Raw genomic sequence first — 13,779 nt, forward strand, 5'->3', positions numbered from 1 at the left:
AGGAATCTACTCCTGAAATCATTGTCGCACTATATGCTAACTAACTTGGATGTAAATTTTTAAAAAATTAAATTAAAAAAAAGAGAAACATATATTGAGTACCTACTGTATACCAGGCATAACACAGTGAGGAATCCCTACAAGAAGAATTCAAAGGTACATGAAATAACAGCCCCCGTCCATCAGGACCCCAGCACAAGGAGCCTGTTCCCAGCAGAGTGAGCTTGCATGAATTTGGAAGGAGCGCTGAACAGAGGCAGATGTGATCCAAGCTTGAGTGCGGCTGACAGACACATGGCTTCCCCGGGCAACTTCCTGCAGGTGCACACCAGCCACTCCCCGGCCGGCCTACCCCACCACCTTCCCAGCTTCATCTTCGCAGGAAGCAAGAAACCGCAACCTAGCCAGCTCTTTCTTCCCCAGCCTAGGTCTGTTCTCCACCTCCAGCTGCTTGTCCCGTACAAGATGCCTTCCAGAAGCACCCTGCTTTCCTCTACCCCTTTTTCCTATCTACTCACTAGGTTTGTTAGGGATCCCAACCACTGGGTGCTGCCCAGCCCAGGCATTACAAAAACAGGTTAATCTCACCTGAGTTCAGATCCAAGCCTTGCCACCTGCCGGCTGGGGCAAGCTACTAACCAGCGATTTGCCGCCGCCTCGTTTGCCAAAGGGAAATTGGTCTTACAGTATTTATCCACTCTGTAGAGAGTATTAAATGCGATCCATTTGTGTAAAGTGTCCAGAACGGTGCCTGTCGCAGAGTAGCCATCTAATATTACCAGTTTGTTTCTTCTCTTTCCTCCTCGGCATGCCCCAAGACACGGGCAGTTCAAATCTAGCCACCCTCTGTGCCCCACTGTAGGTAGCTTGTATTGGCTGCAATGAAGCCACCCTAGTGAGCCATTCCCCAGAAAGCTTTAGTGATTCCCCCCAGGATCAATTTCCCCAGGGAGAGATGACTACACTCTATGTAATGCATTATCTACCAACGTTTCTGTGTTGACGGCCTTCAGAGTTCCTGTCTCAGTTCCGTTGTTCTGCCCGGTTAGAAGGAATGTGCTGTGTCCACTTCTGAGCTAAATTAAGAGCGGTCCTACCCTGTCTCTGCACCTGAGAGAATAATGTGAAGTGTTTGCTTTGGCAGCACATATACTAAAATTGGAAAATAATATTAAATAAAGAAAACCAGTGCGCTCATTGTTTTCATTTGGGTTACATGTCAGAATACCTCTAATTAGGTATCCAATCCTGAGAACACTGTCAGCCCCACAGCAGTGGGTGCATGGGTGCCCTAGAAAACAGCCTTTCTCGTGCATCCCATACTCTGTACCAACGTTCCTGTTCACGTCCCACATGTGGGTCAACTCAGATTTTTAACCCCAAGCATGGTTGTTGATTTTTGTCAACTGGGCCCCGGAAGAGAAGGGATGTTATGACTAAGACACCGAGTGATGGTGGGTCCTGACTGAAAGACTCACCCCTAGGAAGCCTAGGATGGGGCGGCAGGGTAGTCAACCACGTGTGACAAATGGATAGGTTAGTAAAGATAAAGGGCAGGCCCATGCTTCTGAACACATTTGACTGGAAAACAAAGCTTTGATGATGAAGGACAGCAAGGACTGTAGGTAGAGTTGCTGAGAGAACAAATCAGGTCCTGTGACCAAGATCAGGTGGTTCAGGCAATAAAATCCATGAACTCCTGCTGTAGAGCATGCCTTTCAAATGAAGGCTGAAGGGCCTTGGTTTCGCATGCACAACTCTTTAAATCCCTCAAGCTTATGTGGACATTATTCTCTAACCCCATCCTCTGATCCCCAAGTCCTACTTTGGGGTAAGGAGTATTAGAGGTTTTTTTCAGATTTGTCTTATGGAAATATGCAACATACAGGACATGTTTAAGACAGAAAGCAAGCGTCTAGATCGCCCCTAGGAAGCCTAGGATGGGGTGGCAGGGTAGACAGCAACGAGTAAGGCATCTGGGAGCCAGGTTGAAATTGAAATAGGCATCCTGGTCAGGGAAGAACCAGGTCTCTGGTTAAAAAGAAGTCAAATTAATAGCTATACATATTGTAGAAACCTACCAGCTGAGCCAGGTGCAAGCTGGAAGTGGAGTTGATGATCATGTTTGCAGAGGTGCTCGTAAAAGATGAGATTGGGTCAGTTCTCTTGAGATACTGATGTCAAAAAAGCAGAGTACTAACCTTTGGGCAATGGTCTGGGCAACCGGAAGCAAAGAGAGAGAGAGAAAAATGTGATCAGAAAGGAGTAAAACAGCACAGAACAGTATGATAAACCGTACATTTAAAAGGTTATTATTTCAAATCAAAAATGTAATTGCTTTTAGCTCATGAGAACCAGAACCACTGATCTCACCACTTAAATTGCTTCATTTTAGGTGTTCCAAATAGCTGTTGGCTGTAATCCTCATAAATACATTGCTGTTAAAGGGCAAGTATATTTGCATTTGACCTGTCTTACTCTTTGCATTTTAAAACAAATGGTGAACTACATTGTAATTACTGGTGGTGCTATTAGCCTGATGACTGACATGTTCTTTATGAAATCCAAAGTTGAATCGGCATTGGTGCCAAAACTTGAATTGAAGTTTGTCCAAACTAAATTTGTGTGAACCTTTTGCCAAGTCAAACCTTACATCTGAATCGCACAAACAGATAAAAAGAATTAACCTCTTTCCCTATTACCAGCATTTTTCTCCGCCTTCCCTTTTAATAATCCAGTTCCCAGCTTTCACCATCACCTCTTCTCAGCTCTTCAGGCTCACTTCCCAGGGAAGGGAGAGGCAGAAACACTTAGGTCTACTTTCTGTCCTACTCAAATCAGTCATGATCTCATCTCTGTCAGAGAATCGCTTACATCCACATCAGAGAAGCCTCAGTTTCCTGCACCATTTCCCATGGGACATTTTTTTAGAGCAAACCTCACAGAACCATCAGTGCTTCCTCCAGAGAACCCCAGGGTTCTCTTTATTTGATCTTACTGTGGTTCATGATGAAGCACGCTGGATTTTGTCATCCACTTGCCAAAGCTCTCTTCTGTGTGGGCGAGACTCGAGGTCAGCAAGCACAGTACGTTCAGCTGAGATAAAGGTGCACTTGAGACGAGAAGGTCTCCTGTGGTTAGGAGTGGGGGAGAGCGGGGGACCAGGGGCTCTTATGCAAGTCTATTTGTGAAACGACTTGCTCTCATCCAAACAATTGTCTATTCACCTGCCATTCCAATAACCTTTGGAGTGTGGAATTGTGATAATCGGTTGCTGGCTTGGTGATTAAGTATTCTTATTTAATTCAGCAAGGAATTTGCATTTTCCATAACTCCTGTTCCAGGAAACACGAAGGCTAACTAATTTATATAGCATAGAGCATCCTGCTTCTGGGATGGTCCACGTCCTTGCTTCTTAGAGAATGGTCAGTGGACCAGCACTGGCATCTTGGGGAATTATTAGAAATGCGGAATATGTGACCTTCTCCCACTCCTGCTGAGACAGAACTTCTATTTTAACTAAATTTCCGGGAGATTAGCAAGAGCATTAATATTTGAGAATAACTGCTGTCCTGTTTCCCAGGACTACTGCACACAGTAGCCGTGCCTGCAGATTTCTTTCTTCAGTGAAATGCAGCTTGAATCAGTCTGTTCTGGGAGGGTATACATGGCGATTGTCAGATAGCTGGTTGTTCACCAGACCTATCTGGAAAGCATGTTTGAAAAACATAGATTTCAGTACCTTATTCTAGGCCTCTTAGTCAATGACTAAGAATGACTGCAACCCGAAAATGACCCTCTGATCTTAAATTCAGGATGTGATAGGCCTAAGGTTTTCACAGTCATGAAAGGAGACCTATGGAGTTCAAGGTGCCCATGACAGGAGAAATGTCCATGATGAAGGGCATCTCATGGGGTCTGTTTTGAGTTTCAGGGTGGGAGATGGTGTAGACTTCCAATATCTCTCTAAACGCAGTGGTGATTTGAGTCACTCTCTTGCTGGAAGTAGCCAGCAAAAATGGTCAAATGAATAATTTAACTTACTGAAAAATTTATCACTTTATAGACCATGATAGCCTTATGTCTGCATGAATCCTAACTGGAAATTACGTGAATCCTTAAAGTAGCTCCTTACCTGTACAACTGAGTCTCCAGTAACAATTAGGAGTCTGTGTTTAAAAAAAAAAAAAAAACATATATATATATATACACACACACACACATATATATATATATAAATGGAAGAAAATAGTCCAAAGAAATTTATCTTATTTTGATAGATTTTCAATGAATTCTTCACATGTATCAAATATAGATAAATCAATATATTTCAAATTCTGATGTCCTCAGAAACATTTATGAAGCTGATTTTTTTAAATAGAAATGCAAGGGCCACAACCAACCCCAGGATTCTAATTCAGTAAGTGACAATTCTGTGATACTCTCAAGTCTGAGAATCACTGAGTTAAATGATTAAATGTCTGTTAAGTATATAAGGGATGATAATATTACAACTTCATTATGTTTTATTTTTTGTAGATTTAATAAAAAAGAATGTCTTCAGCATGATTTCTTTTACTATATTGAAAAGTAAGAAATAGTTTTAACATAAGCACTGAGTCTTATATTAATATAACACCAATAATTTAGAATCAAGTAGTATTAATTCCTATTAACATCAATCTTTTCTAAAATATGCATTCATTGCTATGAATTTACCTCTAGGCACTGCTTTTGCTGCAACTCACAAATTTTGATAAGTTGTGTTTTCATTTTCATTTAGTTCAAAATGTTTTAAAATTTCTCTTAAGATTTCTTCTTTGACCCATGAGTTATTTAGAAGTGTGTTATTTAATCTCCACACATTTGGGGAGTATTTTGTAATTATGTTTATTTATTTAACTTTTGTAATACCTCCTTACCTGAACAAAGTAATGGTTTTGATTTTTAAGTTTGAAAAGAAGAAAGAAAAATAAGTAATGAAAAATGATTCTTTTTTTACAGGTCATATTTGAGGAATAAACCATCTAAAAACTTGGTAAGAAAACTATAATTTTATCAATCAGACAAATATAGAAAATAACTAAATCATTTTTCCTTTTCTAGCGAGTAAAATATAATTGGAAAGAATATGGCTGCCCATTGAGACTTGATTTTCGAGAAAAGTTTCACCCTTTGGTTCAATTGTAAGTATATTCTTACTAAAATTTTTACTTACTTTGAAAGTTTCAAAATGAAAGTATGAAAACAGAGCTAATTAATTATGCACTTAATAATAAATATTTTTGAGCACCCAATATATGCAACTCTAGGTTTTCAATACTAGTTATACAAAGTTGGACTACCCATGGTGCTTGCCTGTTGAGAGAGCTTGTAATTTCACCGCTGAGACATAGTGGATAAGATAACTGAGGCTCTTCTCAGGCATGCAGGTGATCTCTTCACCCTTGCTTTATTCTCTCTATATCTCTCCCCAAGCTCTTACCAGCACCCCTGCCTGTTTGATAGGAATTACCTTCCCCAGGTGACATATGACTGTTCTGTCCATGGGCCAACAATAACTGAAAGGTTGCAAGGAAAGAAACTAGATTGCTGATAAGGGCTGGTACATTGGGGAGATTTCAAAAATATTATCTCTAACTTAATTCTTAAAAATAATATTTTATAATGAGAATAAAATGCTATTAGGAAGGCTTTTGCATGTAGTTTTACATTACTTTGCTTGTATCTTTGATTTTATTCTTGATTGATGATTTTAAGTAGGCTCCACACACAACATGGAGCTCAAAATCATGACCCTGAGATCAAGACCTGAGCTGATATCAAGAGTCTGACTCTTAACCAACTGAGTCACCCAGGGACCCCATGATTATAGCAGTTACACAGCTTGTTGCAAAACTTAAAATAGAAAAATATAAGAGCTAAATGACCCATTTCCTAATTTTTTTTTTTTTTTTTGCTATTATAAACAAAATGGTGGTGAATATCCACTTACATACATGTTTGGACACCAGTCCAGATATGCCATTAGGAAAAATTACTGGAAATGAAATTCTTATGTGTAAAATATCAAATTTTTAGTCAAGGTTTCCAGCTTTAGAGTTTGCAGGACCTCTCAGGCTAGAGACAATTTCTGAGATCTCTCAGGTGGTAGGTATGACATAGTGAATCAGATGCTCTAATTTAATTTTGCTATGGGAGCTGTCCTTATTGGGACCCAGAAGTCCTCTGCCATCATGTCCTGCCCACCACTCCTCACCCATGGCAGTTCTAAGATTCTGTGCTGTGCCCTCTACATCATTGTCCTACAGTCCCCCTGTCCTGGGTCCTCTGAGCTATCAGGCCATTCTGCTATCTTCTTAAGTTTTGTTCTTCTACACATCTAGTGATGCCACTGCTTTTCCTGAGAACCCTTGAAACCCCTTCCACCACTGAGGCCTCATTTTTCTCTTTGTTTGTTTTGCTTTGTTTTTTAAATTTTTATTTTAATTCCAGTTAGTTAACATACTGTTACATTAGTTTCAGGTGTACAATATAGTAAGTCAATAGTTCCATACATCACCCTGTGCTCATTATGACAAGTGCACTCCTTAATCCCCATCACCTATATCACCCATTCCCTCCACCCCCATACCCTCTGGTAGCCATCAGATTGTACTCTATAATTAGGAGTCTGTTTGTTGATTTGTCTCTCTTTTTTTCCCTTTCTCGTTTGTTTTGGTTTTTAAACTCTACATATCAGTGAAATTATATGGTATCTGTCTTTCTCTGACTTATTTCAGTTAGCATTATACTCTCTAGTTCCATCCATGTCATTGTAAATGGCAAGATTTCATTCTTTTTCATGGCTGAATAATACTCCATTTTATACACACGCGCACAATGGAATATTACTCAGCCATCTAAAAGAATGAAATCTTGCCATTTTCAACAACATGGATGGAGCTAGAATGTATTATCCTAAGCAAAATAAGTCAATCAGAGAAAGACAAATATATGATTTCACTCATATGTGGAGTTTAAGAAGCAAAACAAATGAACATATGGGAAGGTTGGGGAGATAAGAAATGGAAACAAACCATAAGAGACTTAATGATAGGGAACAAACTGAGGGTTGATGGAGGGAGGATAGTGCGAGATGGACTAGACGGGTGATAGGTACTAAGGAGGGCACTTGTTGTGATGAGCACTGGGTGTTGTATGTAAGTGAAGAATCACTAAATTCTATTTCTGAAACCAATATTGCATGGTATATTAACTAACTAAAATTTTTTTTAAATGAAGAAATAATGCTTGGTAGAATTCACCTGTGTAGCCATCTGGTCCTGGACTTCTGTTTTTGGGGGAATATTTTGATTACTGACTCAATTTCTTTGCTGATTATTCATCTGCTCAAATTTTCTATTTCCTCCTGTTTCAGTTTTGGTAGTTTGTACATTTCCAGGCATTTGTTCATTTCTTCTAGGTTGTCCAATTTTTTGCCGTTATGGTTTTATCATAATATTCTCTTATAATTGTTTGTATTTCTGTGGTGTTGGTTGTTATTTCTCCTCTCTTGTTTATGATTTTATTTATTTGGGTCCTTTCCTGCTCACTTTCTCTCTCTCTCTCTCTCTCTTTCTTTTTTTTTTTTTTAATTTATTTTTATTTATTTATTTATTTATTTATTTTTTATATATGAAATTTATTGACAAATTGGTTTCCATACAACACCCTGTGCTCATCCCAAAAGGTGCCCTCCTCAATACCCATCACCCACCCTCCCCTCCCTCCCACCCCCCATCAACCCTCAGTTTGTTCTCAGTTTTTAACAGTCTCTTATGCTTTGGCTCTCTCCCACTCTAACCTCTCTTTTTTTTTTTTTTTCCTTCCCCTCCCCCATGGGTTCCTGTTAAGTTTCTCAGGATCCACATAAGAGTGAAACCATATGGTATCTGTCTTTCTCTGTATGACTTATTTCACTTAGCATCACACTCTCCAGTTCCATCCACGTTGCTACAAAAGGCCATATTTCATTTTTTCTCATTGCCACGTAGTATTCCATTGTGTATATAAACCACAATTTCTTTATCCATTCATCAGTTGATGGACATTTAGGCTCTTTCCATAATTTGGCTATTGTTGAGAGTGCTGCTGTGAACATTGGGGTACAAGTGCCCCGAATAGCCAAAGGAATTTTGAAGAAGAAGACCAAAGCAGGAGGCATCACAATCCCAGACTTTAGCCTCTACTACAAAGCTGTCATCATCAAGACAGCATGGTATTGGCACAAAAACAGACACACAGACCAATGGAATAGAATAGAAACCCCAGAACTAGACCCACAAACGTATGGCCAGCTCATCTTTGACAAAGCAGGAAAGAACATCCAATGGAAAAAAGACAGCCTCTTTAACAAATGGTGCTGGGAGAACTGGACAGCGACATGCAGAAGGTTGAAACTAGACCACTTTCTCACACCATTTACAAAAATAAACTCAAAATGGATAAAGGATCTCTCTCTCTCTTTCTTTGAGAAGTCTGGCCACAGGTTTTCCAATTTTATTGATTTTTTCAAAGAACCAGCTTTTGGTTTCATTGAACTGTTCTATTGGTTTTTCAGTTTCTATAACACTTATTTATGCTCTAACCTTTATTATTTCCTTTATTCTGCTGGTTTAATGTTTTGTTGTCTTATTCTAGCTTATTTAGGTGCAAGGTTAGGTTGTTTATTTGAGATTTTTCTTGCTTCTTGAAGTAGGCCTATATTGGTATATACTTCCCTCTTAGGACCACTTTTGCTGCATCCCAGAGGTTTTGAGCCATTGTGTTTTCATTGTCATATGTTTCCATGTACTTTTTTATTTTTTCTTTGATTTCTTGTTGACCCACTCATTGTTTAGTAGCATGTTCTTTAGCCTCCATATATTGTGCTCTTTCCAGATTTTTTCTCGTGGTTGACTCCTAGTTTCATAGCATTGTGGTGAGAAAAGATGCATGTATGACTTCAATTTCTTGAAATTGTTAAGATTTGTTTTATGGCTTAATATGTGATCTATTCTGCAGAATGTTCTGAGTGCACTTGAATGTGTATTCTGCTGTTTTAAGATGGAAGGTCCTGAATATATCTGTTAAATCCATGTGGTCCAGTGTGTCATTCAGAGCCATTGTTTCCTTGTTGATGTCCTATATAGATGATCTGTCCATGGATGTAAGTGGGTTGTTAAAGTCCCCTATTATTATTGTATTATTATCAATTAGTTCCTTTATGTTTGTTAACTTTTTTATCCATTTGGGTGCTTTGATGTTTGGTGCATAAATATTTACAATTGTTGTATCTTCTTGTATTGTCCCCTTTATTATTATATAGTATCCTTCTTTGTCTCTTGTTACAGTCTTTGTTTAAAGTCTAGTTTTTCCAATAGAAGTATTGCTAGTCCAGCTTTCTTTTGATGTCCATTTGCATGATAAATGTTTCTCCATCCCCTCACTTTAAATCTGCAGGTGTCTTTTGGTCTAAAATGAGTCTCCTGTAAGCAACATATAGATAGCTCTTGTTTTGTTTTTGGTGGTTTTTTTTTTAAGTTTATTTATTTATTTTGAGAGAGAGAGAGCGAGCACATAAACAGGGGAGGGGCAGAGAGAGAATCCCAAGCAGGCTTAATGCTGTCAATGCAGAGCCCAACATGGGGCTCGATCTCACAAACTGTGAGATCATGACCTGAGCAGAAATCAAAAGAGTCAGGCACTTAACTGACTGAGCCACCCAGGTGCCCCAAAAATGAGTCTTGTTTTTTTGTCCTTTCTGTCACCCTATGTCTTTTGATTGGAGTGTTTAATCCATTCAAAGTAAGTATTGATGGGTATAAACTGACTGCCATTTTATCACTTGGTTTATTACTTAGTTGTTCCTGAAGATTTTCTCTGATCCTTTCTTGTCTTTCTCTCACGTTTTGTTGATTTTCTTTAGTGATATATTTGCATTTCTTTCTCTTTAGTCTTTGCATACTTATTAACAGTTTTTGGTATATGGTTACCATCAGGTTTGTATATAACCTCATCTGCATGCAGCAGTCTATATTAAGTTCGTGGTCATTTAAGTTTGAAACCACTCTTTTTGCCTCTCCTACCTATATTTTAGGTATATGTTATTATGTTTTACATCCTTTTTTGTGTGAGTTCCTTGACTGACTTTTTTTTTTTTTACAGAATTACTCATTTCTTTTGTGTTCCTTACCTCTCTTCTTTTCTATATTTAGTAGTGGAGTCTGTTCTACCAGTCTTCAGATGACTCTCTGGCTTATTGATTTGGATGTGGGTGATGTCTAGTTGAAAATGTGGGATGGGATGAGCTCAGGGTCCTCCTATTCTGCCATCTTCCCAGGCTCCTTGTTGTTTTTTTTTTTGTTTTTTGTTTAATGCAGTACCTAATCCCCCAGTGGTACATAATCTTAATGTTCTCTCCCAGAGAAGTGTACTCTTCAATTCATTATTATTAAACATCTTTGAACATTTTACTCTGGTAGGCAATGGGAATTCAAAGATAAATAAGATAGGATTTCTGTTCCCAGGGCTCAAGAGCCTGATGAATTAGATAAACATATGAGCTGATATGGAATAATAAAAAGGAAACTCAAAAGAAAAGAATCCAACCCAGCTGCGGAAGGGAGATGGGCTTTGGGAAATATTTCCAGAATAACTTGCATTTGAGCTAGTCACTGAGTCTTAAAGGATAATGAATATTTAGCTGAAGGCAGGGAGGGAAAAAGAGAAGTGGGGAAGGTGATAATGGACTCCACCAGGGAGCCTTTCAAGAAAAAATGACGGTGAGGAAGAAAATGCACAGTTCCAACAGTAAAATGCTGTTGGGGCATTAAGTGAGGCAGTAAGTGTCAAGCCAAGAGGCTGGGAAACTAGCTAGGTGGAGTCTACCTTGTGAAAGACTTTCTGTCCATTCTATGGTAGAGTGGCATGATCAAATATGTGCCTTAACTAATTCTCTCTGGGAGAAGTGTAGAAGATGACCTTCAGGAAAGCAAGTCTAAGTAGGGAGACCAGGTAGTAAACTATATTGGTAGTACCAATGGAGGAAAATTGGTACTCCAGTTGGTACTTCCAATGGTAGTTCCATGGAGGAAAAAAACAAGTGATTAAAATAGCAGCAAGGACAAAGAAGAGGAATTGATTGATAATTGATAGAAGAAAAGAGAGAATGAGGAAGACGAATGAGTCCCAGTGACCTCAATTAGAAGAGGTCTCCACAAACTTCTACCACCTTACCTACTCATCTGCAAACATCCGTCCCCTTGAACTCTGTCTGTCTTCCTATCATCATAGGTGAACTATATGTACATGTAAGGCCTCTCTCTCCATCTGGAAACTGGATCCCCACCTGCTTTCCTAATTCAGAACACTGCTTCCGAAACTGCCCCCTCCCTCTCTGGCATCATCGACTTTTCCCTCTTGACTGTATCATCAAAGAAACCTGCAGTTCTAACGTCATCAGAAACAAAAACACAACAAGACCCTCCCTTGACCCCACTACCTCTTCAGCTACCATAGTCACCGTGACTAACTCTCCTCCTGTCCCCCAGCCCCTCTCAGTGAGGATTCTACCAGCACCACGCCACTGGCACTGCTAGCTAGTGTCACCGGTGGCCTCCATATTGGTACACCTAGTGCTCAGCCCACAGGACTCACCCTACCTGACCTCGTTAGCAAGAATTGCATAGCTGGTCACTCTCTCCCAATTGAAACGTTTTCTTCACTTGGCTTCACATTCTCCTACTCTTCCTGCTACCATAAACCGAGTGCAAAGGACGCCTGGCAGAAATGTGTGCTTATGGTGTCTTTATGTACAGATTTTTCAAATTGTGGTAACATACACATAAAAAAACATAGTGAACATTTGGATGTATACGTTGTACGGTCAGCCAGTGCAATACTGCTCAGCAGTGAAAATGAATGACTAAGAACGGTTGTAAGAGGGAATCGGACAGTCAGCCACGAAGCTCGGGTTGGGTAGGGAAGGAAGAGTAGCTGGGAGGGAGCTGCTGATGAGGAAAAGAGATCAAGAGACTGGAAACTTCTATGGATTCATCTCAAAACCTAATATTGAATGTCGGGGGTGGGGGGGGGGAAGTTGCCAAAATATACTTGCAGTGTAACCTCATGTTACATTTATTTGCAAACCCACAAAGCAACACTATATATGATTTATGGATATATTTATGTATAAGTAAAGTTTAAAACCTGGATGGGAATGATATATAACAACTTTCACATTATTCTCTGTGTTCTGCATATTTGAAATATTTTCTAATTAAAATGAAATAAGCTATAGGAGCCAAGCCCATGAAGAAAACTGGGGAAGTAGCATCAAAGGCCCAGGTGGCAATGTTGAAAGAAGAATAATTCATCCTCTGAGACTTGGGGGGAAGGAGTAAAAAAAAAATTTTATTTTTGATGTTTATTTATTTTTGAGAGAGATAGAGACAGAGTGCAAGAGGGGAAGGACCAGAGAGGGGAGACACAGAATCCGAAGCAGGCTCCAGGCTCCAAGGTGTCAGCACAGAGCCTGATGTGGGGCTCCAACTCACTGACTGTGAGATCATGACCTGAGCCGAAGTCGGATGCTTAACCGACTGAGCCACCCAGGCGTCCCGGAAGGAGTAAAATTAAATGTAGAAAGTGACTGGTTTGGAAATAGGAGTGTGGGAGTGAAGAGAAGTCATGTCTGACAGCGTCAATTTACTTCCATGAAAGAGAAAGGACGCTGTGTAAACGGGGCGCCCTGAGGGATTGAGGAGGAGCTTTGAGGAGGATGTCAGGGGTCACTGAAGGTAATGTGAGACGGTCTGGCTAAGGCGACCCATAGAAAGATGATCAGACAACACCGAAGGCACAATTGAGTTGACGCCACAAGTGGGTTCAATCCCACATATTTGAATTTCTCAAGTGACATGTGCCTGAATGCGGAAGGCACAGTGTGACATCCAAGACTGGGGTGAGATGTTGGAGGCAGGGCCAGAACAAGTGAATGAATCCAGGATGCTGGGCAGGGAGGAAACTGCCTGGAGGAGGAAAGCAGAGAGGGGTCAGGATTGGAAGTCTGGTGAGGTCAAGGGGCAGATGAGAGTCTGCGAGGGGTGAAGGAGGCGGGGCCGGAGAGCAGACAGCAGCAAACCCCACTTTGGATCACGTGGCGGCACGTTTGTCTTGGGGTTACTTATTTACGTGTCTGGGCACCAGGACTCACTTGATAGAGCATGCTGCTTCCAATTCATTCTCCTGGGATAATTAACCCAGCTACTAAAGCACCACAAAAGAAACGGGAACCCTCTTGCACTGTTGGTGGGAATGCAAATTGGTGCAGCCGCTCTGGAAAGCAGTGTGGAGGTTCCTCAGAAAATTAAAAATAGACCTACCCTATGACCCAGCAATAGCACTGCTAGGAATTTACCCAAGGGATACAGGAGTACTGATGCATAGGGGCACTTGTACCCCAATGTTCACAGCAGCACTCTCAACAATAGCCAAATTATGGAAAGAGCCTAAATGTCCATCAACTGATGAATGGATAAAGAAATTGTGGTTTATATACACAATGGAATACTACGTGGCAATGAGAAAAAATGAAATATGGCCTTTTGTAGCAACGTGGACGGAACTGGAGAGTGTGATGCTAAGTGAAATAAGCCAAACAGAGAAAGACAGATACCATATGGTTTCACTCTTATGTGGATCCTGAGAAACTTAACAGGAACCCATGGGGGAGGGGAAGGGAAAAAAAAAAAAAAA

General features: G+C 40.1%; 1 protein-coding gene across 1 annotated transcript in view; it reads left to right on the forward strand.

Annotated features, from left to right (window-relative positions):
- CATSPERE (catsper channel auxiliary subunit epsilon) overlaps nucleotides 1-13,779 on the forward strand; it is a 199,859-nt gene that overhangs the window by 158,156 nt on the left and 27,924 nt on the right. Inside the window, exons 13-16 of the mRNA XM_047077101.1 lie at nucleotides 2,396-2,448; nucleotides 4,540-4,590; nucleotides 5,005-5,038; nucleotides 5,107-5,186. Coding sequence (XP_046933057.1) covers nucleotides 2,396-2,448; nucleotides 4,540-4,590; nucleotides 5,005-5,038; nucleotides 5,107-5,186 — 218 coding nt within the window. The remainder of the gene's footprint in view (nucleotides 1-2,395; nucleotides 2,449-4,539; nucleotides 4,591-5,004; nucleotides 5,039-5,106; nucleotides 5,187-13,779) is intronic.

Source organism: Lynx rufus, unplaced genomic scaffold (assembly GCF_022079265.1).
Source record: "Lynx rufus isolate CCGP_SWC_20201006 ecotype Redwood Valley unplaced genomic scaffold, mLynRuf1.p SCAF_15, whole genome shotgun sequence".
In the NCBI taxonomy this organism is placed as follows: Eukaryota; Metazoa; Chordata; class Mammalia; order Carnivora; family Felidae; genus Lynx; species Lynx rufus.